Consider the following 27,913-nt stretch of genomic DNA (forward strand, 5'->3'; position numbering starts at 1 on the left):
TAGCAGCCAAGTGAGGGGCTGGGAAAGGGCTGTAGCGTTGTAGTGAGTGCCCAGAGATGTCGTATGGGGGGGAACGTGCACCTCGGCGTGGTGTTGGGTATGCCCCGGTGTCACACGCTGCAGGACGCTGCTCCTGCCTTTGAGCAGCTGTGTGTGATGCTGTTGTTGGCTCTGCTCCGTGCAAGCCTCGGGTAGTGCTGTGTGCTGTGCAGTGTCTTTGTGCCAGGCTTTATTCCACTCCAGGAGGATTTATTAGTCACTGCTGGCCACGGTTGTGTCTCGAGTTGCATGTGGGCTTAAACACAGCAGTGCTGCTGTGTGCTGGGGGGAATCGTTATCCCCATTTTCCCCTCTGGGAGCTGAGGTGTGGAGGAATTCAGCAGCACAGGGTCCCTGCGGCATCATCCAGCATCCCCAGCCTCTCCCTCTTCCAGCAGCAATAAGCGTTTCCCACCCAGACAAGGAGACTTCAGTGTGTATCCTTGTCCCGTCAGGCCTTCCTTGGCTTTGAATTATTAAATAATGTCTCTGTTCTGCATCGCAAAGGTTGTTACAACACAGCTACTTATCAGAATAGAAAATAGTCATTTTCCCTACTTTAGGAGTTGACTTCATCTGCTTGTGGGATTTACAATAAATGCAAGTGTTATATTTTTTTTATTAAAAAACAAACATGCAGAGAGGCTGAGGTTGGAAGTAGATATGCAGAAGTACCATTTTCCAAAAGGATATCAAGTTTTCTGTCCCAGTAGTTATCCTTTATCTTCTGCCTAACCCAACATCACAGGAAAATGCATTAGCGTAAATGGGCTGGAGAGCGTTTGCCGCTGTGAATTCCGTGATGCTGGACCACGGGTTGCCCTCTGAGCTCTGGGGGTGCCCCTTCCTACCCCCCTATCCCGGACAGTGACTGTGGATGCTGCTTAAAGCCCCGAGGAGGTGCAGAGGCAGTTGCAGACCCAAGCTCAGTGATGGGTTCCTCGGGTTTCTGGCTGTTTCTCAGAGCCCTGCTTGCGGGTTGCTGCTTGTAAGAAGTTGGGTGGTACCCGGTGCTTTATCCGAGGCTGGATCTGGGCAGCAGTAGCCCAGGCTGTGGCCCTGCTGTTGGTTTTTCTCTTGCTTTAGCAGTGCCTTGCTCCATTGCAGGGCACGTCCTTGCCTGGCCAGGCACCGTATGTGCCATGCACCTGCAGCACTGCTTGATATGAACCAGGCAAGCAATCCCCTAAAATTCCCAGGGAATAAATGATGGGAACTCCCTTTTAGAGTGAACTGGATGTTGGAAATAGGGTCATGCTGCTGCCAGGCTGGGGCTGATTCCCTCTGGATGGGTGGGAGAGTCCCCGTGCCCTGCTCCAGAGCTGCTGCAGCTCTCCTGGGAGCAGCAGTCTGAGGCGGTGCCTGGGGGCTTGGAGCATGCCTGAGAAAAGCGGGTTAAAAGCAGGTTTTTCTCCAGCCTTTGCCTGCCATTTTAAATGGGAAAGATGTTTCCTTGGCAACGAGATGGATGCTTCCCAGCAGAGCATATGGCTTCCATCGACTTTGATTTACCGGCGCGTTGAAATGGCAGCGAGATAATCCCTCCTCAGCTTTCATGTGTCCCTGCGACTTGGGAGCTTTCAAAGACCATGGGTCTGGTCCCTGTGGTGCTGGACTTTCTTCCAGCCCATCCTGGAGTGGGAACTGGCAGGATCCCACATCAGGCTGGGTCTGGGGACCTTGGCAAGGAGAGACCAGAGCATCACCTGGAGCAGGGTGGGCAGGAAATCCTCCTGTCTCTGCTGCCTTTCACCAGCTGAGCATCTCCTCCTCCTCAGGGACCATAACCCACAGTCCTCTCTTCCCCTCCCTGTTTTAAATCATTTTTAGATTTTTCCACCTTTCACCACACAATCATCTGCCTCCTGCAGCTTGCTATTTATTGTTGTGTTTACTGGCACCGGGAAATAAGGAGAGGGAACAAAACCTCTCCTTTTCTGGGTGAGGAGCAGGGGGAGCCGGGCTCTGGGGCTTTGCCAAGCTCATGCATCCTTCTCCTCGTTGCTGCCCAGTGGAGAGGAAGGCTCTGCTTTGGCAAACACGATGAAATTTGGCCAACACCACCAAATGTTAGGTGGGAATGGAGGAAAGCAGCCAGACAGGGCAGTCACATGAGGCTCATTGCCTTAGGAACTAGGACGAAAATAGCGAGAGCGCTCGGTGCGCACGGCGGGGTGGTGCTGGGGCCCCTGCTGGCACGTGGCTGCTCCTGCCCAGCCCCTTCATGGCTGTGGGCCTGGGAAGGGTGGCCCTAAACAGTGCTGGTCTGTGAGCATCTGCACTGCAGGGAATGAGGGAAGATGCTCATGATCCCTCTTTTTCCCACTGATGCTACACAGGATTTTTGGGGAATCCCTTGTGCCGAACTTGAGTGCGCTGTGCACGCAGATCCTCCGGCCTTGGCCAACTTCCCTGGGTGTGTGGAGGCCTGAAGGTGCACAAAATATTGGAGTTGTTCAATTTTATGGGAGGCTTTGTGTTAAGGAAGAGGGGAATTAAGGCCTTTCTGCCTGCTGCCCTGCAAAAGCTTGGGAAATCTGGCTGCAACCCTGGGAAGCCACTCGCTGGTGTAGTGGGGAGATGGATGGAGAAGGGCTGTGAGGGGCTGCAGCTCCCGGGGGACCCAGAACAGTTTGATAGCAGAGAAGTTTCACGGAGCTTGACAGGCAGTTGCTGTGATGCTCTTCCCTCCCTTCATCCCTAAGGCGTAACTGTCTGTTTCAGCAATTTTTAGGGCTAAAGAGCACTGCCCTTGTAAGCCTGAGCCCTCTGGAGCTCTGGGTTTGTTTTATGGATGTGAAAGGCACCAGGGGCTGTATCCTGCCACCTCTGCCATGGAGGAGCACGCTGTCCTGATGATATGGGGAAGTGACATGGATCCAGAGCTCCCAAACTGGCTGCTGTCCTTTTACTTTTTCCTTTTAATGGACTATGAAGAGCTTTAATTCTGCTGGCTGTAAAAGTAGCGCAAAGTCAGAGATGGGAGAAGAAAGCTCAAGATGCTCAGAGACACAGCTTGTCCTTCGCAGGCAGGGAACCTCGGGCTCAGCTGAATAGCTGATTCTGGGACAGACCTTTGAAAAGCTGGCTACTATTCCTGTCTGCAGCAGGAACCAGCCCTGCACATTTTGAGACAATCTTCCTATCTGCAATTAGACCAGAGCCTATTTTTGTATACCCCATTCCCTCAAGGAATGTTTAGATGAGATGCAGCATTACATTTTGCAGGGACATCTTGCTTTTAACACAATTTGAGAGCACAGTTAAGTCAGGTCAAGTGACTTGCCCAGGTCAGCAAGGGGATTTTTTTTTTATGCCTGCATGCTGAAACCACGCAGTGTAGCCCTTGGCTTTTTTAATTTCCTTTTTTTTTTTTTTTTCTTTTTTTTTTTTTTTTCCTTGAGGTAGTACAGAATAGCAGGGCTTTGCTTTGTAAAAGCAGAGATAACTTAATCGTCATACACAGATAAAGGTCACGTTCGGAAGGCTCATGTTCCTGTACTCACTGCTAATAATTTCGCAGAGGTAGGGAGGAAGCAGAGACTTTTTGGGGAATACCCTGTGGAACGAAACATAGGCAGTGCTCAGATTTCAATCTGAATAATACCGGGATTGCATGAGACAGCAACTTTCCCTTGCATTAAAATCAATGAACATACTCTGAGTAAATGCCTGCGTGGACGTTTTCAGAATTACTAAAATCTTCAATACTTTATACCGTTAATTTACCTCCTAATGCACCGTAATTGTGCCGTGGTCTTTAGGATTCTGTCCCGCAAACCCTTCCTGGAGCTGCACAAATTTATTTCTCCCCACCGAGTTTTCACAGCAAGCCTCAGGCCAGCAGAGCTGCAGCAGGGACAGGCCCTGCTGGCAGGTGCATGGCCGTGATGAATATTTGGGGTTTTCCTCCAGACATCTGGCTCCTCCGAGGCTGCGTGCACAGCGCGGGGAGACGACGCAGCCCAGCATTTCCCCGTGATTTGTGTTAGAGGAGGACAAAGAGGAATGTTTGAGCTGGAAAATTGTGCGTGTTGATTGTTTTTAATGTGGCTTTTATTCTGAGCTGGGGTGCCCTGAGTCTGTTAAATAATCAGAGCCTATAAAGCAGGCTGCTGATTCCTGAAATTTTAACCCCTTTCCTGCTGCAAACCTGCAGATCTCGATCTCCATTACTCTCCTTCTCCAGCTGGCTTTGTTCTTTGAGGCTTCCATCCAGGAAAGCTCTTACAGTCAATCTTGCTTGTAGATGTGGAGATGCATAAGCCTTTGCTGGACGAGGGACAAGATGTGTCATGCAAAACCCCTTTCTGCTCAGATTCCTGCAGTGCATGGGTTCAGCTCGGGTCTCTCCCTGGCTTTGGGCTCTCGGGGCGGACGATGACGTTTCTGCTGTTTGCCTTACAAGCAGGAGGGAGAGGCTGGGGAAGCTTTTCGAGTGGCAGCTCTTCAAATGTGATGAATATTGGAGAAAAACACAAAACTCCTGCCCTTTTAGGAGTGTGAGCCCAAATCCTGCCCTTTTTCTAACTGAGAAACGTGGTGCCTTTGCAGAAGAAAAGCAGAGGAAGATAAAATTGTGTTGTGAGTTGGTCGTGCTGCGCATAGGATAAAGCTGTGGTGATGTGCAGGTGTCTTGGGGGCACCCCCCTGTCACGCAGCAAGGAGAACAGGATGCTGCATCCCTTCACGGTTGCCTGGGGACATGTCCTGGGGCTTGCAGGTGGCAGTGGTGGGACTGGGCTCACTGGGAGAGCAGTGTGAGCTGATCAGGAAGGCAACCCCTCTGCTTTTCCTTCCCAAAACATCATCTGGGGTCTCTAAGACCTGCTTCTCTGCAGCCTGATGGGTTCTGTTATCCTGCCCCACTGCCTGGGGCTCCCTTTAGGGATGCTGCTGTTCCTATTATGCTTTCTGACTTTGTACAGACAAGGTGCTGTTATCCGGGCTGTTCAGCCATCATCTCAGTGCGCCGAGAAGGCACTGGAGCTATTAACGCTGTCCCAGGGAGGCTTTTGCCTAAGATTTATTTAAAAGTGCATACACCACAAGAATGCCAGCCTTCGTGTCACCCATAAATGATGTTTTCTACCCACGTGGGTGCCCAGGGAGCAGCCAGCCTCATCCTGCGGAGAGCAAGATCTTGGCTGGGCTTGGCTGAGCCCCCACAGAGAGCTGCATTTGGAGTGGAGAGCGCTTCTGAAGGCACAGGACCGAAAGGCAGGATCCCTGCTTCTATTTTCAGCTCTGCTAGTGACAGAAGTCGCCTTGGGAGATGGTTTTGGCCGAGATTGAGGGATGTGGAAACCTGGAGCGAGGCATTTTAGCCTTGCAAATGAATAGCTGGGCTGCAAATCACGGCGGGATTGCTCATGTGAAGAATGATGATGGATGCTCCTGGTGAAGGGTGGGGGCAATGCGGCATCGGTGTTAGCCCTTGGAAAGTCACGGCACGGTCAGGGGTTTGCTTCTGGTTCACTGGAGATCCAAATTCAGCAGTACGCACTCCACGTCTGATTACAGGGCTTTCTGAGTCTTAAAAGTCGTTTTACAGACTCTGTTTATCCTCACTCTCTTCACCTTGGTTTATTGTCACTGCTGCCTTTCGTGGGCTCTGATTTACACCAGTTTTAGACGCTTGAAAGCCAGCGTTTTGCAGAGACCACAGCAAATGGATTGCTGGGATTACAGGCGGATTGCCCACGAGCATTTTGGTTTTATTTTAGCACAATTATCAATGCCTCGTTTACGTCCCCAAAGTCATTTTAGAGTATTTTAAACGTTTTAAATTATTTTCTATTGTGCGGCCTTCAGCTGCCTGTAGTAAAACACTCCCTCCCTTCCAGCTTCGCTCCTTCTAATTAACCAAATCATTAATTATTTTCCCACTTCCAGAAGAAGGCAGTGAAGCATGTAGCAAACACGGTGGCTTGTGCTGCTTCCTTGTGTCCCATCGTGTCCAGGCATCCAGCTGCTGCTGATTTATTCTGCTGGTGCTCCACCAGAGGCAGCTCAAAGTCCCTGCATGTCAGCAAATGCTACCTCAACACAAGTATTGCAGGAATAAATATATTTTTTAAATTGTTTTTAAATCTGATGTGAGTGTGTAGATTCCAAGAGGCTTTCTTTTGGAAGGCAAATTAGGTGGTTAATCTGAAAAGCCTTACAAGGATTTGGTCATACGCTTTTATGAGAGAGAGGGAAGAAAATTTCCTGTTTCAAGTCATTTTAAATGGTTGTTGTTGTGGTGGTGGTGGTTTTTTTTTTTTTGAGATCACTCATTTCTTTTTCTATTGACACGTAGTGGATATGAAACTGATATGCAGCTTTTGTGCCTGGATTTATAAGCTGTATAAGAAGCTTGCCACGGGTGTTTTAAGTCAAACCTTTGGATGCGAAGCCAGACTTTGGAGGACTTTGGGCTTATCACTATTAGTAGCAAGATTTTTCTCAGAGCCAGCCCCAGCCGTGCAGGGCCCTGCTCCTGTCTGCTCAGGAGGAGGACATCGTCTCCTCCAAAGCTCTAAGCAGAATTGGCATCTTTAACGTGGAAATCATTAGGCGGGACATAATTAACGTTCCTTATTGCACATTAACATTACCCAGAGTCAGGCTGCAGACATGATTTGCTTTGATTAGATATGTAGCTTTAAAAATTAGATTCATCCCAGCCTCTATGCTATTTATTGGCCTGTTTCCCTTTCCCTAGCTATCTATTATTATCTGGAGCCCTTTTCCTGTGCTGTCTGGGCAGATTAGGTGAAATTATAGCAGTCAGCCTTCCTGTGCCTCGCTGCTCCCCCTCCATAGGGGCTTGGAGGATGCACCCCACCTCTGGTGTGGACACAGCTCCATGCAGACCCAACCCCACAAATGCAGTTTCCTTGCAAAAATATTTCATTCTTAGGCCTCTTTTAAAGTCACCTAGAGGTGTGTGGACTGCAGGGTGGAGCAGAGCAGCTGTGCATCATCCCGGAGCTATTTTGGGATGCTTGTGCAGCTCACCCCGTGATGAACCAGTGCCTGCATCCTTTGGTGGCAGGACTGTTCCTTACCTGCTGGCTGAACATCCCTATCGGGCCTGAGGCAAAGTGCAGGGGATGGGAGAGCTGCTGGCCCACCTTAGCAAACCAGGGTGTGCAAGTCTGAAGTGCTGATATCAGCACTTTCAGCACCTCCCTGGGCATTTTATTGTGGTGTTCAGTCACAAAAATACATCCACAGTGTCCTACTTCTTCAAGCAGAATATGCAGGATTTTCCTTTTTCCTTCTATCTTTTTCCATGATGTATTTTTATTTTCCTCTTCTCTTTCTTCTTTCATTGATTATTCATTTGTTTCTCACCCCAGCATAGGAGTTTGCAACAAAATCTGGGCCAGCCCAAGAGCGGGGCTGCCTGACCCATTTGCAGCTCCCTCCCTCCGTACCAGCAGTCTACAAAAACCTCCCTGGGTGAGACAGGTGACATAGGGGCCATCAGGACTGGGATTGCAGGGGACATTTCCTTACACTCTGGGGGTTGTTTCAAGTCCTCAAGTACCAGACTGACGCAGAGAAAATCTGCAGGGAGAAATTGGGGAATTTCCTTACCTGGTATGTGCTGAATGGGGCTCGGTGCTGACAAAGCTCAGCCCTTGCGGAGATGGCTCTGAAGGTCCCTTCCCTCCCTGTTTTAGTCCTGCCTGTGGTTGGAATAAATACTGCAAATCCCCCTGCTTTCACTCATTACCGTGATGTTAATGGCCATTGCAAAGCCACAAGCATGACCTGGTGGCGTGAAACTCCTTTGCTTTACACAAAGGAGCTGCGCCCACCAGCTGAACCGTGCCTTATGAATATTTGAAATCCTGTTTGTAGGAATGCGAGACAAAGCCAGACAGATGAATTATTTAATGCTTTTAAAGAATGCAGCTCTTGGTTCCTCCCTGCGCTGGCCTACTTCATTGTATCAGCAAATCGATCGTCAGGAAATTAATTTCCCTTCTTTTGCTTTGAGTAAGCAGTGGGCAGCGTGGGCTGGTGGAAGCCTTCTCTGGCCGTGAGCAGATGCCAGGACACCTCCGGAGCTGCGGAGCTGGGCATCAAACGTCAGAAGAAGGTCGAGCTCCTGTCACTCATCCGCTGCCTTTCGTTTTTTGTGGCATGGGCAGCTCGATGGGGACAGAGCTGGGAATGGTGGCGGGGACTGGGGGTGGCACTGCTGGGGCTGCTGCTGGGACAGCCCGTGGTGGCACTGGGCTTGCAGCACATCAGTGGGAGGTTAAGTGCATTTTATTTGACATTTACGTCTGTTAAATCCTTGGTTTTGGGTAATCTATGGGCAAGAGATGCTAGGAAAGCCCCCAGCTGAATTAAATCTGAAAGGTTGCCAGCTGTTTGTGTCAGTAAAGAGTTTTTTTTTAAAAAAAAAAAAAAAAGAAAAAAGAAAAGGAGTTCTTCCCTGCTTGTCTTGTGCTTGCTGAAAGCAAGGTGCAGTAAGAGCTGACACAATGGGAAAATGATCTCAGAGGTTATCACAACCCAGTGCTGGAAGGGGAACTGGGTTGGCACTGGCGCAACTGGGACCAGTCCAGCACATCCTCCCACACAGCCCTTCTAGCTCACAGAATGAGGGACTTTATGTTGTCTTTGCACCTCGGTTCTCCCCTGCTGCCCAAGCACAAGTCCTGTGACCGATCTGCAGAGCTCGGTGCAGGCAGTGGGATCCCAGCCCTGGCTGTGGGAGGCCTGGGTGGCCTCGTTACTGCCACTTCTTGTCACCCAAAAGCCCGCGAGAAGCCTCCTTGCAAGGAGGGTCAGCGTTGTAGCAGCATGGTAAATGCTCCTGTAGGAAAACATCTAAAAGTGCAAAAAATTCCTGCTCAGAAGAGTGACATTCTCTCTCACCCTCTATTTTTATTTTTATTTTTGTAATTCTTATTATTTTTTATGTTTGTGTTCTGTAGTTTCCTACTAGTTTTCTCCTGCCTGGTGCTGTCTGTCTTTTCAACCATCGATGAGTACCAGAACAGCTCAGAAGGGGCCCTTTACATTCTGGTAAGTTGGGATTTGCGAATGAAGTGGTCCATAGCGCATTAAAACAAAGTCAAAAGCACAAAAAATGAGGTTGGGAATTTTTAACTTAGGCAAGAACTTACGCTGTCACTTGTGAGCCAGCATCTATTGGGACCCACAGCTAAAAAACATGAAAAGGAGAAATCTGCATCAGGAGACTGAGGAGTAAAATTAAATAATAAAATTAATAAAATTTCAGGATTTTTTTTAAATTTATTTTTCACTTTTTGAGGTGTTCAGCTTGTCTCACTCCCCTCCCAAGGAAATGGCAAGGGAAAACCTAGCAGAAAAAAAATGACCATCTTTCCAGGCTGGGCTCTCCATTTAATGGTCCTGGTGCAGGTAGCTCTGTGTTACCATTCCTGGGGTCTGCAGGGTTCAGGCTGTGGATTTGTCATTAATTCTGAAGCATGCTCCTCTTCACCACGCTTCATTCTAGGCTAACGGCATTGTCCTCCCCGCAGGAAATCGTCACCATCGTGGTGTTTGGGGTCGAGTACTTCGTGAGGATCTGGGCGGCTGGCTGCTGCTGCCGGTACCGGGGCTGGAGGGGGAGGTTAAAATTTGCCCGCAAGCCTTTCTGCGTCATCGGTAAGCCCTGCATGGGATTTCCTGAACTAAAAGGGTTTTTAAAAGAGCTTGTGTGTACGGTGTTCTTATTGTACGTGAGGCTGCCCTATTTTCTGTAGAGCTGGGAGCCATCCCATTGCCCTGGTACCCGAAAAAAACGCTGACAGCTGCCTGTAGCTGTTGGTGTGGGGTGGAGAGGGGATTTAGCCAGGAGAAGCTGAGTTTAGGAGCTGGAGTCCCATGGTCCAGGGTCCAATCCCAACATCAAGTCGTTCCTAAGTCATCACAACTCTCCCTGTCTCATTTTGCCTTCCCTTTTGCTGTTGAGCTGCCTCACAAGGGAATTACGAGATGTAATTAATAGAGGGAGGCTTTCGGGATCCTTGGGTTTGGGATATGTAGAGCAAGGCTTCTTTTCTTGGCCTCTTTCTTGGACTTTCTCTTTCTGGGAGCACCCTAGGATCACTACGGTGAACCTGGGGATTTTCACACCCTATTTAGACAGGGGGAGTTCGCGTCTCTGGACACCGCAGTGTAACAGGCAGCTGCATTAATATAAAATATATAAAATAAAAATATAAAAATAGAAAGGCATGTACCTTGCAGGGATTTAGCCCAATTTAGCACTGAATCATATCAAAATGCACAAACTTCTGCTGCCAGCAGCAGTAGATGTGTGCCACCCCGCTTGGTAGTGGCTCAGCAGCACTTCTTCAGCTTTCGATGCCCTCTTTTCCTGCAGACATCATGGTGCTGATTGCATCCATCGCCGTGCTGGCGGCAGGGTCCCAAGGGAACGTCTTTGCCACCTCGGCGCTCAGGAGCTTGAGGTTCCTGCAGATCCTGCGCATGATCCGCATGGACCGGCGCGGCGGCACCTGGAAGCTGCTGGGCTCCGTGGTCTACGCGCACAGCAAGGTGAGCAAGGACACTGCCACTCTTCACATTTCCCCCAGCAGGGACACTGCTTCCATTTGGTTCCCCACTCCAGATATCTCCCAGGCTTGGGAGGACACCTTACAGTGACATGGAGAGCAGTGTACAGAGACACGAGGTCTGATGCAGCCCTCTGACCAGCAGCAGAGAGATGGGAGGGGCGTTTGCAAGGAATATCTTGACCATGGTGGCCGCCTGCACATTTATCTCATTTCATAGAGTTAGTAATTAGCCAGCAGCCTCGTTAAGCACAGGTGTTGTTGCAGATGTTTAGTCTCAGATGCCCACTTCAAAGAGGATGTGCTTCTGAAAGTATGCCCTGCAAGCAGTAGCCTCTAGCAAACATAGTTATAATAGTGACAGGTTCCTCTTCCCAACATGAGGCCACGTACCAACCACAGAACCCATCCCTGGTGATGAGGATTCTTTTCTGTTTTCTCCTGATAGATTTATGACATTTCTCCTCTTTTCTGCACTTTTTTTCCTCTTAAAAAGCTTAGCCAAAATTCTGTAAAAGTCACAGGGAATCTGTGGGTCTCTTTTGTCTAGCCTTGTATTAACTTCGTCCAAAAATTACCAATCCTGTGAATTACAAATTAAAACTTCCCTGGAACTGGGGGATATTATACACAGATATTATTGGAGCAGAGCCTTGCAGCTCCTCCCCAGGTAGCAGAAGGGACATGCGCTACACAGAGTCCCCAGGAATTTGGGGCTTACATTTCAGTTTTATGCCCTCTTCTCGGTGTGGTCAGGGGAAATAATTTTTTTTGTATACTCATTTCGGTTCCAAATATTTAAATAATGGAGCAACGAATGTGCCCTTTCCCTCTCCTTTTGCTGGGTGTGTTTAGATGACGAGGCCTTCAGGGTGGGGGTCACCCTGTGTGCACTGCGGGGCCACCACCAGCACGTGGTCCCATCTCAGACCTCTCCGTTCTGCACTACATTAAAAATTGGCGCTTCAGATCTCCAGCCAAAGCCTAAACACACACAAATGCAGAGAAAGTTCAGCTCTGAGGCCAACCGCAAGCAAGTAACTCGGCTTTCGGAGATGCACACCAGGATTGCAATTATTCTATTCTGTCCCTTAATGATCTTGCAGGAGCTGATTACTGCCTGGTATATTGGCTTCCTGTGCCTCATTCTGGCCTCTTTCCTGGTATACTTGGCCGAGAAAGGAGAAAATGAGCACTTTGATACATACGCAGATGCACTCTGGTGGGGTCTGGTAAGTAATTTTCATAGAGCAGTTGCTGGTTATTAAAATAAAATGTCCATTAACCCTCCATCTTCTATCACTTATGTGAGGAATCGACTTACAGGCTGCTTAGTTAACATTTTTATTAAAAGGCTTCAGGCTACTGCGTTTAGCTAAATTCCTTAAATAACGCTGGTAGAAAATGCTATGGGATCGCGTTTCTTGAATTAGCTGCAAGGCAGGAGGCAACTCGCGCGCTTCTCAGCCACAGGCCTCAACTCCAGCACGACAATAGAGGCAGATCTAATAAAGACCCCACACTACCGGGGGCTTCAATCATCATTTTGAGAAATATCATATCGCCGCCTTTTCATTATTTATAATTGTGCTCGGGCAGCGTGCTGGTAAATGCGCCGGGCTATATTTTATGAAATTAATGCGGCCTAAGTACCAGAAAGGCTCGAGTGCCGAAAACGCTCCCTTTGCAAATCTTTGCTGACAAAAGAGGAAAGGGCAATACTTTTAGTTTGCTCTGTGTACGCGTGGGAATTATTGGATTACCCCATTAACAAAGAGAGAATTAATGACGTTCTAATCTTCTTGCATTATTGTTCCTCTGCTCCGACACTGCAGTGCTGGTTTGGCCTTGATTACAAAGCATGTAATGAAAATCCCAGATCTGATCAAATGCCAGTAACAGGCTTGGGGAGGAATCGGCTGATCAAGCAGCTCCTCTCTTTCGACAAAGGGGAAGAAACACTGTTAAGGCAGTAAATTGCTTTTCAAGCCCCTTGGTTGTGACAGAAAATAAACACAAAGCCCAATTTGACATAACTAGAAAATAAACAATGAGGGAAAATTGACAGCCCGGATCAGAGCTCAGCCTGGGGAAAGCCACGTGCAGATCTCTCCTTCCTGCTTCCCAGGCTGGGAGAGCCTCTTGGAGGGGAGTACCCCCTTCATTCCTTATTTTAGAACATGGAAGTGCACCAAACTGTGTCGATCCTGACCATCTTAGGGTGAAATTTCAGCTTCATTAAAATGAACAGGTTTTGTCATTGTCCAACTCACAGGTCCAGTATAGACAGATGCTAAGAGAAGGACAAAAAAAGTCAAATTTCACATTCAGAGGTTGTTTCCTGGTCTCACCTTGGTGGTTCCAAATCCTCGTCGTTGTTTACGTAAACTATAAAAAATTAAACCCCAACTTTGCAGCGATTAAGGAGAGAACATTGCTTCAACTCGGTGTTTCAGTGCGGAATAGCCACATAGATGCATTTTACTAAACGCTTTGTCAAAATGGCATCTAATTGATAGGGCTTTTAGTGGGTCCCATTAAACAGTGCTTTGGGATCGTACTTCCATTTGTTTGCAAGTGATTTTGCTCCAAGTTAAACGCACGAGGTTTGCAATGATACATTATCGAGGTGCAGGGGCTCTGCCATCCCTGGGGACACCTCTGTCTATGGGATGGGGACCCTCGGGGTCCTTTGGGCAGAAATCTCCAAAAAGATGGTCCCTCATCAGGCCATCCCTCCCTGCCTTGTCCTGCAGGTCTCAGGTTCTCCAAATCCTTTCTGCAGCATAAGGGGATGCCTGGAATTTTCCATTTGAGAAGCAGAAAAATCACCTTTTCCTGCAGTTTGAATCTCAGGGGATTCTTTGTCTCCATCTCGTCTCTCAGCTCCTTCCCCAAAACACACACACACCAGCTTGCCAGCCTCTCTTGGTGCATTACCAAGGAGAGGGAAAATATCCCTAAATTAGGTTGTAGGAAGCAGCCATACTTCATCCTGTTGGCTAATGTGCTGTTTTTAAATTGGAAGGGTAGGCTGGCTAATAAACACTGCTGGGAAGAAGAGGAATAAACAGCACCAGCTCTTTATGCATGCAAATATCCCTGCTGCTGTCTGCCGAGACGTGCTGGAGGCGAGCTGGCTCTGCTGCACCCCACGTTTGTCTGCACGGGGTGCACAGGGACCCCAGCCCTCACCATCCGCTCTGTTATCAGGGAATTTTGATGGCATTGTTTTATGTTCAATAAAGATCTGTGTGACTTGAGGGGTGCTCTCCTTCCCCAGATCACCCTCACCACCATCGGCTATGGGGACAAGTACCCTCAGACGTGGAATGGGCGGCTGCTGGCGGCGACCTTCACCCTCATCGGCGTCTCCTTCTTTGCCCTCCCGGCCGTGAGTAGAGGCTGCTCTTCCCCTGGGGCTGCTGGCAACCCAACTGCTCCATCCCATGGGTTAATGCACCCCCAAAACCTCCCAGCTGTTGTTTTTGAGTCAAACAGAGAAGGAGAAGTGGGGAAACCCCATCTGAAAAACCACAGCGCAGGCACCGTGCCTACGAGCAAATGAGATGGAAAATCTGGATGTGGTTCTGCACAAATGAGATGGAAAATGTTTACTGAAGTGAAACCGTATTTCTGCTGCTGTTCCTAGGGGTGGCTGTGCCATTTCAACAAATTACCCCTGTCCCTTTCGCAGTGTGTTTCAGTGGGTTGCATGGATCTGATTTTCCCCTATGAGGATAATTTGCCAGCATGGTGTGGCTGTTTCATATTCTATCAGCTGGCTGGAGGTGCTTTGGTAAAAGCAGCCATTTCAGCCAGCACCAGAAAAGTTCCCTTTTAGCGATGCTTCAGATTAGGGCTGCCCCTTCCTTCCCCCATGCATTTGAAGCAAAAAAGGGAACAAAATAAGCCTTTGGAGGGAAAGCTGGCTGCTACTTCTCAGTTAGAGCTTACCTAATGCTGCACTAACTGCACTTTTTCATTCTTTTCCCCAGGGCATTTTAGGCTCAGGGTTTGCTCTGAAGGTTCAAGAGCAGCATCGGCAAAAACACTTCGAGAAGAGGCGGAACCCAGCAGCGGGCCTGATTCAGGTTAGGACCACAGTCAGGTTGTATATTCCTGATTTTGGGGTCTTAATGGATGTTTAGAAGCAGGGGAGGAGAAAAATGGGGCTGTGTGTGTAAGGTGTGAGACAGCAGCTGGTGGCTGGTCTTGTCTGGGGATAAATGCCAGGAAGTCAGCCATGGGAAAATAGCATATGTGGTAGGCAATCTGGGGGAGAAAAGGAATGAAATCCAGCCCAGTGCAGTGAGACAAACACACTAGGACAGTCTGTTTTCACCAATTTTTTATTTTTTTTTAAAGAGAATATTTATACTGATATAAAGTTACAATTGGGAGCATTTTCTTCATGATAACAGATGTCTGCACAGAAGGCTGGCCTTGGTGTCTATCTCGGAGATTTGAAATGAGAGTCACTTTACATTCTCCTGCTCCTCTCTTCACATTTTTTTAACTTCCTAATGTGCAGCAGCACGTGTCTAGTACCCGACCTCCTCCTGACAGTGAGTGCCCGGTACCCACAGCCTTTTGAGATCAGCTGTGTCACGGTAGCACCCCAGATTTGTCACATATCAAATCAAGGAGAGAGCAAAATGTTGGACCTATCCCACAGACAAAGGGCAAAACTGGAGTTGGCTGATGTTTATCATACCAAGGGCACCTCCAGCTGTGCCAGCATCCTCCATCCCACCCATCTCCTCCACAGGCGGCTTGGAGGTTTTACGCCACCAACCTGTCCCGGACAGACCTGCACTCCACCTGGCAGTACTACGAGCGCACCGTCACCGTCCCCATGTACAGGTACCTCCTCCTCACACTGCCCACCTCCTCACGCTGCTGTCTCCATGTTTAGTTTTCGTTATCTGGATATACGGTTTGGTTTATTTATTTAAGTTTTTAAAAAAATTGATTTCAAGAGCTGGTATATGCTTTTTCTTTTGGATTTTTTTTTTTCTTTGTTTTATTTTGTGTTTCTTTTTGACTCGATTTTAATTTCCCTGTTATTTTTTTTTTCTTTCCGTCTCTGTGTGTGTGTACGTGCTCTTCTTTTCACCCTTATTTCTCCACGCCCGGGGGTAGTTGCGTTGGGTTGTGACAGTTGCCGTGCCCAGGTGTGAAGACTCCCAAGCTGCCCTGGACCTTAGGTAAACTTCTCCTTGCCCTGTGTGCAGCTCCTCGTGCCCACTCGGGCTCTCCCTGCTGTTCCAGCCAGTCTCTAATGGTCCTTCTGCCTTTCAGCACACTCTTGTCCCTTTGGGCTGGCCAGGTACATTTGGCCTTCGTCCCTCTTTCCTTTCCTTTTCCTTTTTTTTTTTCTCTCTAAGAGGAGAAAAACCAAATCAGGATTCAGTGAGTGTTTTCCTATTTCTTGCATTTCATTTATCCATCACCAAGTGTTGACGTGAGCAGGGAAGGGCGGCAGCGCCGTGATGGATGATGCTGATAAAGCACTGCAGTGTTTTACCAGCATCCATCCGGCTTGCTCCAAGGGGGGGAACTTGTTGTTGTACCCAGGCAGCTCCATCAGCTGAAAGGACCCAGGTTAGAGCATGGGCTTGGGAATTCAGAGCCTGATGGAGAGGGGCACGTTCTCGGTGTCAGCAGCATCCGGGGTTTTCCCTGGACGCTACAGTGCAAATCATGGCCCTTCATTTTCCACTTCACACCGTGCTGCAGCCCGGGCAGGGCTGTGCATCCCTTTGTGGCGTGTTTTGGGGGCTGCCCGGATCTCTCTGGGTTTGTACAGGAGTCAGCAATGTTGGTTAGATATTCCTGCAGCTTCATGGTTTTTTGGGGCTCCTTGTGGACCCCACTCCTTGCGGTGCGGAGCTGTTGTCCAGCACCAGGTTGTGCCAGTGCAGGTGTGAATCAAAATCCCTCTGTGTTTTATCTGTGCGGTGCCTTTTAGCCCTCCAGCAGACGATGTGCATACATTTCCCAGGGTAAGCATTAGCCCATATTTCAAATGCAGCGGCCAGTCTGTTAATCCATCTTAAAAGCCTGTTGGAAGTCACATTGTTGTGGTCAGTAAGTTTTCGTTGGATTCATTCCCACTGTGCGTCTGATCGGTTGTTTGTTTTTTTTCCCTAAAGAGATTTATGAACTGACTTCAAGATTTTGCTTTAAGAAAAAAACAAAAACTATCGCTACCACCCAACGAAATGGAACCAAATTGTTTCCCAATAGCATTAAGCCCACTCATCCAACTCTTCCTCTCAGTGTCTGATCTCCTTGCACTCTGTTCGGGGCACTGCTTGAGGTCAGCTTCTGGAGAGGACGAGAACCAGAGCCTGGCCCAAAGTCCACTGCAAAGCTCAGAGCACCAGGGTTGGCTTCGGTGGACTTTGTCAGGTGTTACTGCTCTCTGAAAGACTGAACTTATCACATGGCCAGACATACAGGAACACCCTTTTGCCCAAGAAAGATTGCATCCTGTGCTTCTTGAGCACAGGTTTCTCCTCTTTGAGCTTCACTCCAAAACCCCAGTTCCTGTCCGTGCACAGGCAGTAGGAATGACACCCAGGAGGGTGAGCCCCAGCTGCACTGATGCCTTCAGCTGTTAGCAGTTTTATTTTTTTTTAACCAAGAAAGGAGTGAATATCTTTTGAGTCCATTTTGGATGCATTCACATAAATGAATTGGAAATACTTTTCCTCTAATAAAAAAAAAAAAAGGGGGTAACTGTATGTTCTGGCTGCCGCTTCCATCTCTCTCACACTGTCCATCTACCCTTCCTACCCTCCTCCCTAAGCCAGCTGGCGTGTGCTGCCAGCCGTGCACATCGAGCCCCACGCCGCGTTAAGGTGATGGCTGCTGATGTGCAGCTGGGGCGCACGCCGTGCTTGGGATGTGGGTAGGGGGGACACGGTGCTCCCCTCTCCCTCCCAGCTGCTGGAGGTGAGCTGCAGTCACCGATGTCTCGGCACCTTTTCTGCTCAACATCGGGCTGCTTCTTCCTCCTGGAAGGAGCCCTGTGACTTGAACTCGTCTTCCCAAGGCACCTCTGAAAAAGCCTGGCTGCTTGGTAGCCCAAAATTGGTGCACGTGCCCTGGAGGAGTTCACGTCTCCACAGAACATCACTCGGATCACTGCGGTAGAGCTGGTCTTGCCCCTCTGGGGAAAATATGGTGGTCTCCGAGAGAAGCTCAGATTGGATCTTTCAACTCAAAATGTAGCAGAAGCAAACCTGCAACGTGTGTGTGGCTCCTGTGTATGCAGGTTCCCTTTGGGGTCATGATGCACGCACAGCTTGGTGTGCCTGCGCGTTTTAACCTGATACACATCAGCCACTGGATTTGCTCAGGAAAGAATCTGGTCTTTGTTATCACTCATGAGAACAAGGCCTTGATCTCAGCTCTGTTAATAGATTTGTTTTCACTGGAAAAAACCTACTGGAATATGACATTGGAGCCATCCATCTGGCCCAAGGAGTCCCTGCCTGATGGGACTGAGGGCCGTGGATGCTTCCCAAAAGCTCTCTGAGACCCCACATTTTCCCTGCCCTGTGGTGCCCATCTGCTTTCGGAGCAAGGTGCCAGCAGCCTGTGCCCAAGGGTGACAGTGGCGTGAGGGCTGCAGTGGGGAGCGAGCTCAGCCCACGCTCAGTGCTCACCTGCACGCCTGGTCCCAGTGCATCTGCACCAGGGGATACTCTTCGTTCATATGCTAATTTTCTTTATTCTGTTTCTTTTCTCCCCTCCACTCCCATCCCCCCCCCTTCCCCTCTGACCTGTATTTCTTTCTCTTGTCCCTTTGGTTTTCTTTGGTGAAAACACTTGAAAAGCACGCAAACGCAAACGTACGGTGCCTCCAGGTATGAAGTGCATGTGACTGAAGCTGTGTGTCATGTCACTCCTTGTTCTTCGTTTGGGACTGTAACATGCAAAGCCTTTTTTAATTAAAAAAGCGAAACCAGAAACCTCTGAAGATCAGTTTTTTTCAAAGGAATGAGTGAAAGTGCAAACCAGGCTCCTCATCCTGCTGCCTGTGAACTAACTCCATGCACCTCCATGCACATTTTAGCTATTGGTACACACAGGTGTTGGGAAACTGCCAAAATGTCGATTTAAGGAAGGAGAATGCGAGAGTGCTTGATAAGCTTGCTTTTTTTTAAGGATGATTTCTTGATGGTCTTACCAACCTCCTCCAAATCATAACAACGCTCAACAAGAAACCTTCCCTGTTCATACTTCTATTTCCCTTCTTCCATCACTCAAGTGTGTTCCTCTTCCCCCAACCCTTTTTTTCCCTATCCATCAGTGTACCATGTATCTCACTTCATGCTGTAGGAGCTGTGCCCACCAGGTTATACCACGTCTGCTGCCTTTGTTTTTGTGAGAGTTGGTGGTGGCACCGTGGGACACATCAGTGGTAGTGCAGAATTAAATCACAGCAGTGGCCGTGCCTGCTTTTGAGGAGGAGGGAGAGACTGAATGCAGGTCTGGTATGCTAACTGAAATGATCACTCAGGATTTCCCCCCAGTAATCCAGTTTGAGGTTTGATAAAGGGATATTCCATCTCAGCAGGGTTATTATGTTTTAGTTTTTCCTTCTGAGACCTGGAGCCAAGCAGTTATTTGTCCCAATTGTTCCTTCTGAGACTCAACTTTTTGGGATCTGTCCAACCAAAAAGACATGTAAATGGCTGGGTAAGATTTATTACAAATAACGTTATCTCAGGTTCTGCAGAAAAGGGTATATCAAATTATAGGCATATTTTATATGAGGTAGATATCTGAAGGTGTAGGAAAGTCAATATTTGAAGATGTGGAATAAATGCAAGCCATTAATTCCACATCTTCAAGACTGTGGGCCAAGCTCTGTTCCTAGAGCAGTTTAAATCTTCACTGGATGCATTAACACCATTAAGGCTGATGTGATTTAGTGCCCGATTTCCAAACCTGGTTCCAGTTTCCACAGATGCAAGTTTTACCGCCTTAGTGAATCGCACTTACCACTTTGTCTGTGTGCTTAATTTACAGCAAATTGCATCAGTGATTGCAAGTGTAAGATTATGAATGCACGCTACATTGTGCAGAACAGCAGCCTGCTTTGAGAATTGGGCACTTTTCTACCGCTGAAAGTAAAATAAAACCACAACTCTTCCCTTCCAGTTCTTATATTAAAATATTTTATAAGCTTCATAAATGTTCCCAGTTATGAAGAACAGCTTAGGCTGGAGACATAAAGTCATGGTGAGGGTAATAACTGGCTCCTCGTAGGAACTCCAGCACAGCATGGAGACTCATTTTAGTCCCCATCCCAGTATCCATCTCCTTGTCACCCTCTGCTTAATTGCTCATACTGGGGCTGTTCAAAAAAATCATCATTGTCTCTGTGTGCGTGTTGTGTGTGTGTCTGTGTTTGCTCCTGTGTACTGTTGTGTGCTGCTGCCCTCTTTGTGTTGTGGGGTTTTGATGATGTCCTGGCCGGAGGCATGATATCCCCCACTGTCCCCAAATGCTTGAACGTTATCTGTGCTACCAGGAATAGCAAATTCACTTTCCTTTTGGCTGGGCAAGCCTGTAACTGGAGTTAGTGTGGTGTTTCTCTGTGCAGTTCTGGGGTGGGTGACGGGAAGCAGCTATAGGTACCGCTGGGTCCCCTGCAGCAGCCGGCGATGCAGATGTGTGCTCTGGTGGGTAGCATGAACTGTGTGTGCTCCTGTGGTGTGCAGATCTTCTCACCTAACTCCCCTTTAACCAAAACTTGCTTCCCTTGCTAACAACTGACACACGGACTGGGAGGAGAGAGAGAAAACGTGAGCCACCCCAACCAGAGGTCCTTTCTCCATGCCTTTTGAGGACACGATGGTACCAGCTCCACCTGTCCCTGAGCGCACACACACCAGTGCAGGGTGCCCTCTGTTCAGTGTGTCATAGCAAGGCTCAGCTAAAATGCCTTGCAGAGCTCTTAGTTAACAGACACTGTTTTTTCTTTGAGGTTCTGGTGAATTCATGCAATGCAGTAGCAGTTTTCCAAGCTGCTCTTGTAATGGCAGGTTAGACTGAGTGCTCAGTTCAGATTAAATTTTAGGTCAAGTATGTGGCTGATTAACACACTTTTTTAATAACTGTATTTTCAGTAAAGCATTTTTTTTTTCCATCATGCATCTCCCATGCCCACCACCCTACAGCAGAAATAGCAGAAACAGGGAACTCCATGTTTGCTTGTGTGTCCCCACCTTTGCATGGAAGCATCTATGGTGGCTCAAGAGCTTGTCACCTTCATCACAGTGTGGACCTCATGTTATGGGCTAGTGCAAAGAAAGGACCCTTCTGGGGTCCTGAATCCTCCAATATAGCTAAAGGGGTCTTGAGCTCTGAGTTGCATCGAAGCCTTGCATTTGTGATCCCAGCTGGAGAAAGTAGGGCTCGTGTCCTGTGTTCTGCTGCCCATGGACTTCTCTAGGAAACTGACTGCCTGAAGAAAAATAGTTGTGCCCTCTTCATGCACATTGTGCATGATATTTTGTACCTGTACCACTTTCTCCCATCTCAGAATGAAGCTCCAAACCCTGCAGTGGGTTTGAATGGAGGTGGCAGCCCAACGCTTGCACTGCGCCAGTGCACCAAGGTCAGCTTCTTCCTGGCGTCTTGAGTGAAGAGGATCATTAATTCATCAGATCAGGATGTGCTCTTCTCTGGGTGGAAGTGAACAGAGCCGGACTGGGGAGCTGAGCCAAAATTTTCAGGCCTATTTTTATTCTTTTCTCCATACTTAGGATTGGAAATTTTTCTGATTGCCTCAATTTTGTGAACACCGAAGCTGTTCTGCTGAACAACTGCATTTTGAGTATGTGCCTTGCGCATGCAGAGGAAAGGCTTTTCCAGTTGCTTTTTTCAGTTAGAAGAAAACTGTAAAACTGTGTCTTAATGGCTGGAAAAATGTGGGTATAAATATCCTTGCCTTTATTTTATGGTTAGCAACAGCCCCATTTCTTACAGCACCACAGCCAAGACCAGTCTGCGAGGAGAGTGCAAGCACTTGCAATGCTTTCCTTCCAGTCCTCAGCTGCAGTTTTGGGGCAGTTTGAGTAGATCCTCCTTGCTTTCATTAAAACCAGCATGGTTTATTTTCCAGCAGACACAAACAGACCTTTCACGGGGGATGTGGCCCTTTGGGCTATCACCCCAGCCGCACAGCACCCCATCCAGCCTACATCCCATCCTCCTGCTCGCCTGTCGCAAGCACAACCCGAGGCAACAGCTCTGCTGACTTCACACCCCCTAGGCCAAGTCATGATGTGTAGCATATCAGCAGTTTGACATTGGCATGCTGGTGGCCCAGAAAGGATCTTGCAGCAAGCCACAGGCTGGGCCCTATAGGCCTCAACCCCAAATGCAAAGTCCCTGAGCAAGCTCTGAAGTCGATGCTGCTCTTCCCCATTGTGTGCAGTGTTCTCCACCCTTCCTCAACACCTCCAGCTCACATCAGTCCCACCTGGGGCCTGACTGAGGATACTTCAATGCAAAATGTTTATGGAGCGAGCCCCAGGCCTGAAGGCCGCAGCACGCCCTCTGCTCTGCGCAGTCAGGCTTCCTCTTCTGAACCAAAGAGAGCGAAGGTGGAAAAGGGAGTTAATTTAGTGGCTTTCAACACAAGATAAGGAAAAGAAAAACAGTGTAGTAACTTGTTTTTATTTTTTATTTTTTTAATTGTTCACCAGGATTTCCATTGTCAGTCTCTTTTTAATGAGAAAGAAAAGAAACCCTGCCTTCATCTCAGATCCAGATGGCAATAATATGTGATTATGCCTCTTTTTGGGGGCAAAACCTGACACAGACAGCAGGGAACCAGCTAATCTTCACCCAGAGCACACTTCCTTTTCTCCTGGGATGCTCCTGGCCTCAGGTCCCTGTCCCCACTGCCTCCCAGGCTGCTCCCTCTCACCCATCTCCCTGCCCTGAGAGCAGCAGGGTTGAGTTTTCTCATCTGCCCCCAGCACTGGAGCCTCTCTCCACTTGATACACAGCCAAAGCACTGACCTCCAAACAAACCACTGCCCACAGGCAGTAAAACAGCTCCTGCTAAAACACCGCTGTGCTGCTCAGAGACCCTGGCAGCCTCTTTGGGAGGTTAAAAGCCTGGTGCAGCAGACAAGTTTCTCTCTCTCTCTTGCTGTCCCTCTTTCTCTTCCCCACCTCTCTGCTGCAGGGTACTGCTGGAAGCAGCAGGCAAACCCCCTCCAGCCTTCCCCACCTGTCCCCTGTTGCAGTCGGTGGCACAAAGCTGGTTCTAATTGAAAGGATGGGGCAGCGGGTAAAGCTTCCAAGGTGGGAGGCTCTGAAATCAGCTGTGCCTGAATATTAACCACCTTTCTTCTCTCCCTCTAGACTCATCCCGCCTCTGAACCAGCTGGAGCTCCTGAGGAACCTGAAGAGCAAATCGGGACTAACATTCAGGTTAGCAGCAGAGTTAGGAGAGCTTGGAAAGCTCACACTTCACTACCTTTTTTTTTTTTTAATCTCTCTTTTTTTTTTTTTTTTTTTTTTTTTTCCTCCCCTTTCCTGCCTTTTGCATATTGACAACCTTGAAGATGTGAGAGGTTTTGGCAGCTGATCCCCATGGGTTGTTCAGCGACCTCCTCCCTATCCCTCTTCCATGCTGCACATGCATTTCTTCAGCCTAATTTGTCTCTGGAGTAATGTTACAGTGCTTGGCTGAAAATGCAAAGTTGTATTTTCAGAGGTTCAGATCAAGGTAGTGTTCCCAGTTTTCCTCTGACCTTTCTGTTCTTCACCACCCTCAGAGGAGACTCAAGCCCACGACGTGCTAATTCATTCCCTGTTCCCTCCAACCTTTCCTCGCCTCCCCCTGAGAGCAGGCAAGATGTTAGTGGTGAGAAAACGAAAAGGGACGCCCTCATAGTCTCTTGCCCCAGACCATACAGCATGTCCTGATTTCCTATGACTTCATAACCAGGTTAAAAAATCACAGGTCCCACTGAGTTGGAACGCAGCACATCGTGGTGGTGGGTCAAACAAGCAGTGTTGCTGTGAGCATCCTCTGGGAAACCATCCTGGTTTCCAGACCTGCACTGTGAATCCATCAGGCCAAGCCTGACGTTTCTGTGTGGCAGAACAGTCACCATAGCCATGCCCCATGCTCTCTGCTGATCCCACAGCATCTCTGTTGGGGGAATACCAACCAGTGTCTGCCAGAAGCATCACCGCAGTTTTGCTAAATTTGCTGTGGCGAGGTATAAATTACTGCCCCAGAAGGCCAGGCATCCTGCAGCTTAAACAAGTACTCAGGAAGGGTCATTTCTTGTGGTTCAAGCAGGCCAGGGTGCCCTGTTTGGTGAAAGGGGAGCTGCAGACCCCTGGGGACGGAGCAGAGATGCTGGCCTTGCTGCAGCAGGGCTGCTGGGCTGAGACAGGACCTGCCCCAGGGCTGCGTGTCCCACCAGGGCACGGAGATCTGGAGGCAAATGGGTCTGATGGCCAAATTTAAAGTGTGAATATCTGAGATAGTGCCTGGGGCCGGGCTTTGAAACTGGACAGAGCAATGAGTAGAGGGCAGGGGGGCGTTTTTTAGTCTCTCCAGGCCGCTGCCTTCAGCACAAGGGACAGGGTTTGGGGTCTGTGCAGATCTCAGGGTCTAAGCTTGGGGTGGAGGCAGGACCAAGGCTTGTACAGCATCACACTGCGAGGCAGTCGAGCTCCTCCTGCCCAGCTCTTCTTGCAGTCCAGTTTGTCCCCACCGGAGACAGTCTGTGCCAGGTGCCAGAGGAAGCAGACTTTTCTCTGCTGAGACACACAATCTGGTCCCTCTCTTCTGGAGTTGCAAGGGCAAAGCTGGTTCAGGGCTGGTTTTTGCAGTTTCCTGCTGTGAAGGTGTGAATAGTTGAAAGCAGAACAAGTTTTCCTCATTGCTGCAGAGAAATGCCACTAAGCTGCCTGGTCAGTGAAATGGATTTTTTTTTTTTAGTGTGGCCTTATGTTGGCTTGTGGTGCTATGTCTATCCTTTTGCAGGTGGTGATTTTTCAGGACAATCAAGTGGTTTGGGATCTCAGAAGGAGACTGACTGCAAAAGTTGTGGTTCCCTAATCCCTCCACAGTGTCTTTGCCAGCTACTTTGGCAAAGTATCTGCCAAAGGCTTTGGAGGCAGAAAGGATGCTAGGGGTGCCAGGGCCTTGGGGCCAGGGGTCTGTACCCCTTCCCACCAACACCCCCCCAGTACTATGCATTAGCACCGGGAGCGAAGCTGTGCATCAGCAGGTCTAACATTATCTCTGTCCTGATGGCCAGGAAGGATAAAGAGATACCCCAGGGTCACAGGAGATGTTCAAATCCTTCCCTACATGCAGAAACCACTCAAGGCCACGCATTTCCAAAGGAAGGGGCCGCTCTCTGAGCCCACAGAAGTCCTCCTGTGCTCACACAAATCACACAGCCGTGAGGTGTCTCAGTCCTGTGTAGGCACAAGGGTGGGTTGGGATCAGCTCTTCAGCCCTGTGCATTGTATGTGTCTTCTCTGAGGTTGTGTGAGTCTCCAGTGATCTCCTGTCCAGGCCAGAAACTCCAGGAATTAAGCGCTCCTTTCCCTCTCTTCTGTCCACAACTTTCCACTTAGCTGTATTGTTTGGTATTGTCTTTTCGTTATGTTTTAACAGTGAAGCAGCAACATGTGTTGCCACCTGACACCATGCTAATGTACTATTGCTTCTGTTTAAAGGAAAGAGCAGCAGCCCGAACCATCGCCAAGGTCTGTATCACTGCCAGCACGCCATCCCCATGCATTACCCGTAGATCTCTATGTACGTGTGTGCGTGTGTGTACCATGTCGTGGCGCCATCGAGGGAAGCATTCTAGGTATTGACGTGCTTTTTCTGTGCTGTGGCAGTCCAATGTATCTACGTGTAACGCTGGACCTTAAATCAGATCTTCCTTCCAGTCTGCCTGGGGCTGTGGCTATGAGGATAGCGAGGCTGTAGGGGGAGAGGGACAGCGGTGGGCAGCACGGGGAGAGCTGGCAGACCTTTATCCAAGGCTCTGGTTTATGCTGCTTTCTTTTCTGTCACTGCTGGAGTTGTAGCTGAAACGGTTTAAAGCAGGCTCAGGGAGTGGGTGATGCCTCGCCTGTGTCCTCGCCTGGTGTCGTGGGGATGTGGGAGCACAAAGCCATCACCGCCGAGCTGGCAGCTCCTGAATGCCTCTGGCTGCAGGGCACAGAAGGGCTCTCTGACACAGCACCACGTTGGGTGGCAGAGACACGCTGCCCTGCACGTCCCTTTGGCCTCCCACCCTGCAGGTGAAGCACAGCCCCTGCCCTGTCTTTGAGTCCACATGCTCAGCTGGGCACCTCCGAGATGTGGCGAGTACCTTCCCAGGGCAGCCACAAATCTGACCTCAGGGAGAGCTTTGGCTATTCACATGTCCCAGGGAAAGCAACGGGTCAGGTGTTTGGGATACTTTTGGGATACTTTTTGTCCTGTTAGAACTATTTAACTATTTAATTCTGGAAGTTTTCCTCTATTTTCCCACTTCTTTCAAGAAGTAATTCTAGGATTGAATCTCTTTTTTTTTTTTTTTTTTTTTTTTTTTTTTTTCTTAGGAAACAAGACACAAAACTGATGATCTGTGGAGGTCATCTGCTTGGCTTTCAGATTTTCCATTTCATATCTCAGAACTTAGCTAACAGCTTAAATATTTCGGATATTGCAGACATGTTTTTCAGAAGCATAACTACAACCTGGCATTTTGCAGATGTAACTTTCTGCTGTGCATTTTAGCTTATCAGAGGACAGAAACTAATTTTTTTTTCCTAGCACAAAATCCAACCAAAGATGTCTGGGCAGATACAGTGCCAACTAAAGGAAAGAAATTTCATCTTTCCTTCTTTGTTTCCCTCCTTCTTCCCTTCCTTCCCCATCCCCTATTCTTTTTTTTTTCTGTCTTTCATTTGAGCTTTTCTTTGCAAGCAGAACCTCCATAGCACTCCATCCACTCCCTGCCAAGTAAATCAAATCACCAAGATCATGTTTCTACTAGCCAGAATTTTTATTTATTTTTTGTTCTTATTTGGGGTATCTGCTAGCGCAGTGAGAGTGAAGGCAGCCTCCATCCATCTTTATTAAAACAGGGCAGTGCTCTCTGGGAGCAGAGCAAGGCTGAAATCTTGGCCACCTGCCCTTGGCATCAGGAGGGACAGAATTTTAACCCCAGGCCCTGGCTGCTTTACTGCCCCATCTCAGCCAGCACGTACACTGGCTGCATCAAAGGGTAAATCCACGTTCCTCGCAGCCACATGACTGCAGCAAGAAGAAATCTCTCTTCAACCCAATCAGCTCCATAGCTGGAGAAATCTGGGGACGGATGGTCCCTCATAGGGTCACACCAGCCTGCGTCCCTGCAGTTGCAGGCACTGGTCTTACTTCTGCGGGTATTTCCCTTTTTAGCTCTGCCCCATCTCACAGGGTTCATTTTCAGCACTGAGTACAATAGGTTAGATGGAATATTTCTTCACAGAAGTTGCAGGTTTTTCCTGTTCATTTTCAAAATTGCTTTCTTAATCTTCTGTCGCAGAAAGAAGTAAAAATAACCTTTCACTGCCCTTTTTCAGAGTATTTCTTACTATGTATAGCTTCTTCATCAGAGTAATATCCAAACACTGCTTTTCTGCTCCTGTATTTGTCTCTGGTGACACCGATGGTGCTGTTGCCATCCCTTGTAAGATGCTAAACCTGAATCCAGGAGTGCTTAAGCTGAGGTCTGTGGATGCTGTATATGTGACCACAGAGGACTTTCCAGATTGTTCAGCTCATCTGACAGAGCAAAGACAAAGCTTTTTCCTTCTTGTTTCATTAGGACAACATCTCTTCTACCTGCTCACGCTGCCGTTTTCTTTCTGATAATGTCTCAGACCTCAGGAAGGCATTTTGCACACATACCCCTATATAAAGAGGGGCCCCAGGCCAGCTATTTTCCTGAATAAAAGTCTCTGAATCTCTTACAGTCCCACCCACTTTGATTTCCAGCAGCCTCACAGTGATGCTCAGTGTGTCATCCTGACACAAGAAAACTCATCCCCTTTGCCAGCCCACCCAACAGGGTATCACCCAACCAGGGTCTGTTTTACGTGGTTACCTTTTCATGTAGGAAACTCCTTGGGTTGAATCATCTCTCCTTGCAGACCCCAGCACCATGCAGCACTGCTTTGGCCAGTGAAGGATTTACCACTTTCCATTTCACTGCAGTGGTGACATGTATATTTATTCTCTCATCTAGGCATAGCTGCATTTT

The 27,913-nt window shown here is 48.5% G+C and overlaps 1 protein-coding gene across 11 annotated transcripts in view; it reads left to right on the forward strand.

The window, feature by feature from the left end:
* KCNQ2 (potassium voltage-gated channel subfamily Q member 2) overlaps positions 1 to 27,913 on the forward strand; it is a 70,543-nt gene that overhangs the window by 11,319 nt on the left and 31,311 nt on the right. For 5 of the 11 annotated variants that reach the window (XM_084537551.1, XM_084537550.1, XM_084537553.1 and 2 more), the window contains exons 2-11: positions 8,985 to 9,075; positions 9,558 to 9,684; positions 10,406 to 10,581; positions 11,705 to 11,830; positions 13,882 to 13,992; positions 14,597 to 14,692; positions 15,370 to 15,464; positions 18,449 to 18,478; positions 23,001 to 23,069; positions 25,347 to 25,376. In XM_084537551.1, coding sequence (XP_084393677.1) covers positions 8,985 to 9,075; positions 9,558 to 9,684; positions 10,406 to 10,581; positions 11,705 to 11,830; positions 13,882 to 13,992; positions 14,597 to 14,692; positions 15,370 to 15,464; positions 18,449 to 18,478; positions 23,001 to 23,069; positions 25,347 to 25,376 — 951 coding nt within the window. The remainder of the gene's footprint in view (positions 1 to 8,984; positions 9,076 to 9,557; positions 9,685 to 10,405; positions 10,582 to 11,704; positions 11,831 to 13,881; positions 13,993 to 14,596; positions 14,693 to 15,369; positions 15,465 to 18,448; positions 18,479 to 23,000; positions 23,070 to 25,346; positions 25,377 to 27,913) is intronic. The other 6 variants (XM_084537554.1, XM_084537552.1, XM_084537560.1 and 3 more) reach the window with 3 other exon arrangements.

The sequence above is a fragment of the Aythya ferina genome (genome assembly GCF_964211825.1).
Source record: "Aythya ferina genome assembly, chromosome: 16".
Lineage (NCBI taxonomy): Eukaryota > Metazoa > Chordata > Aves > Anseriformes > Anatidae > Aythya > Aythya ferina.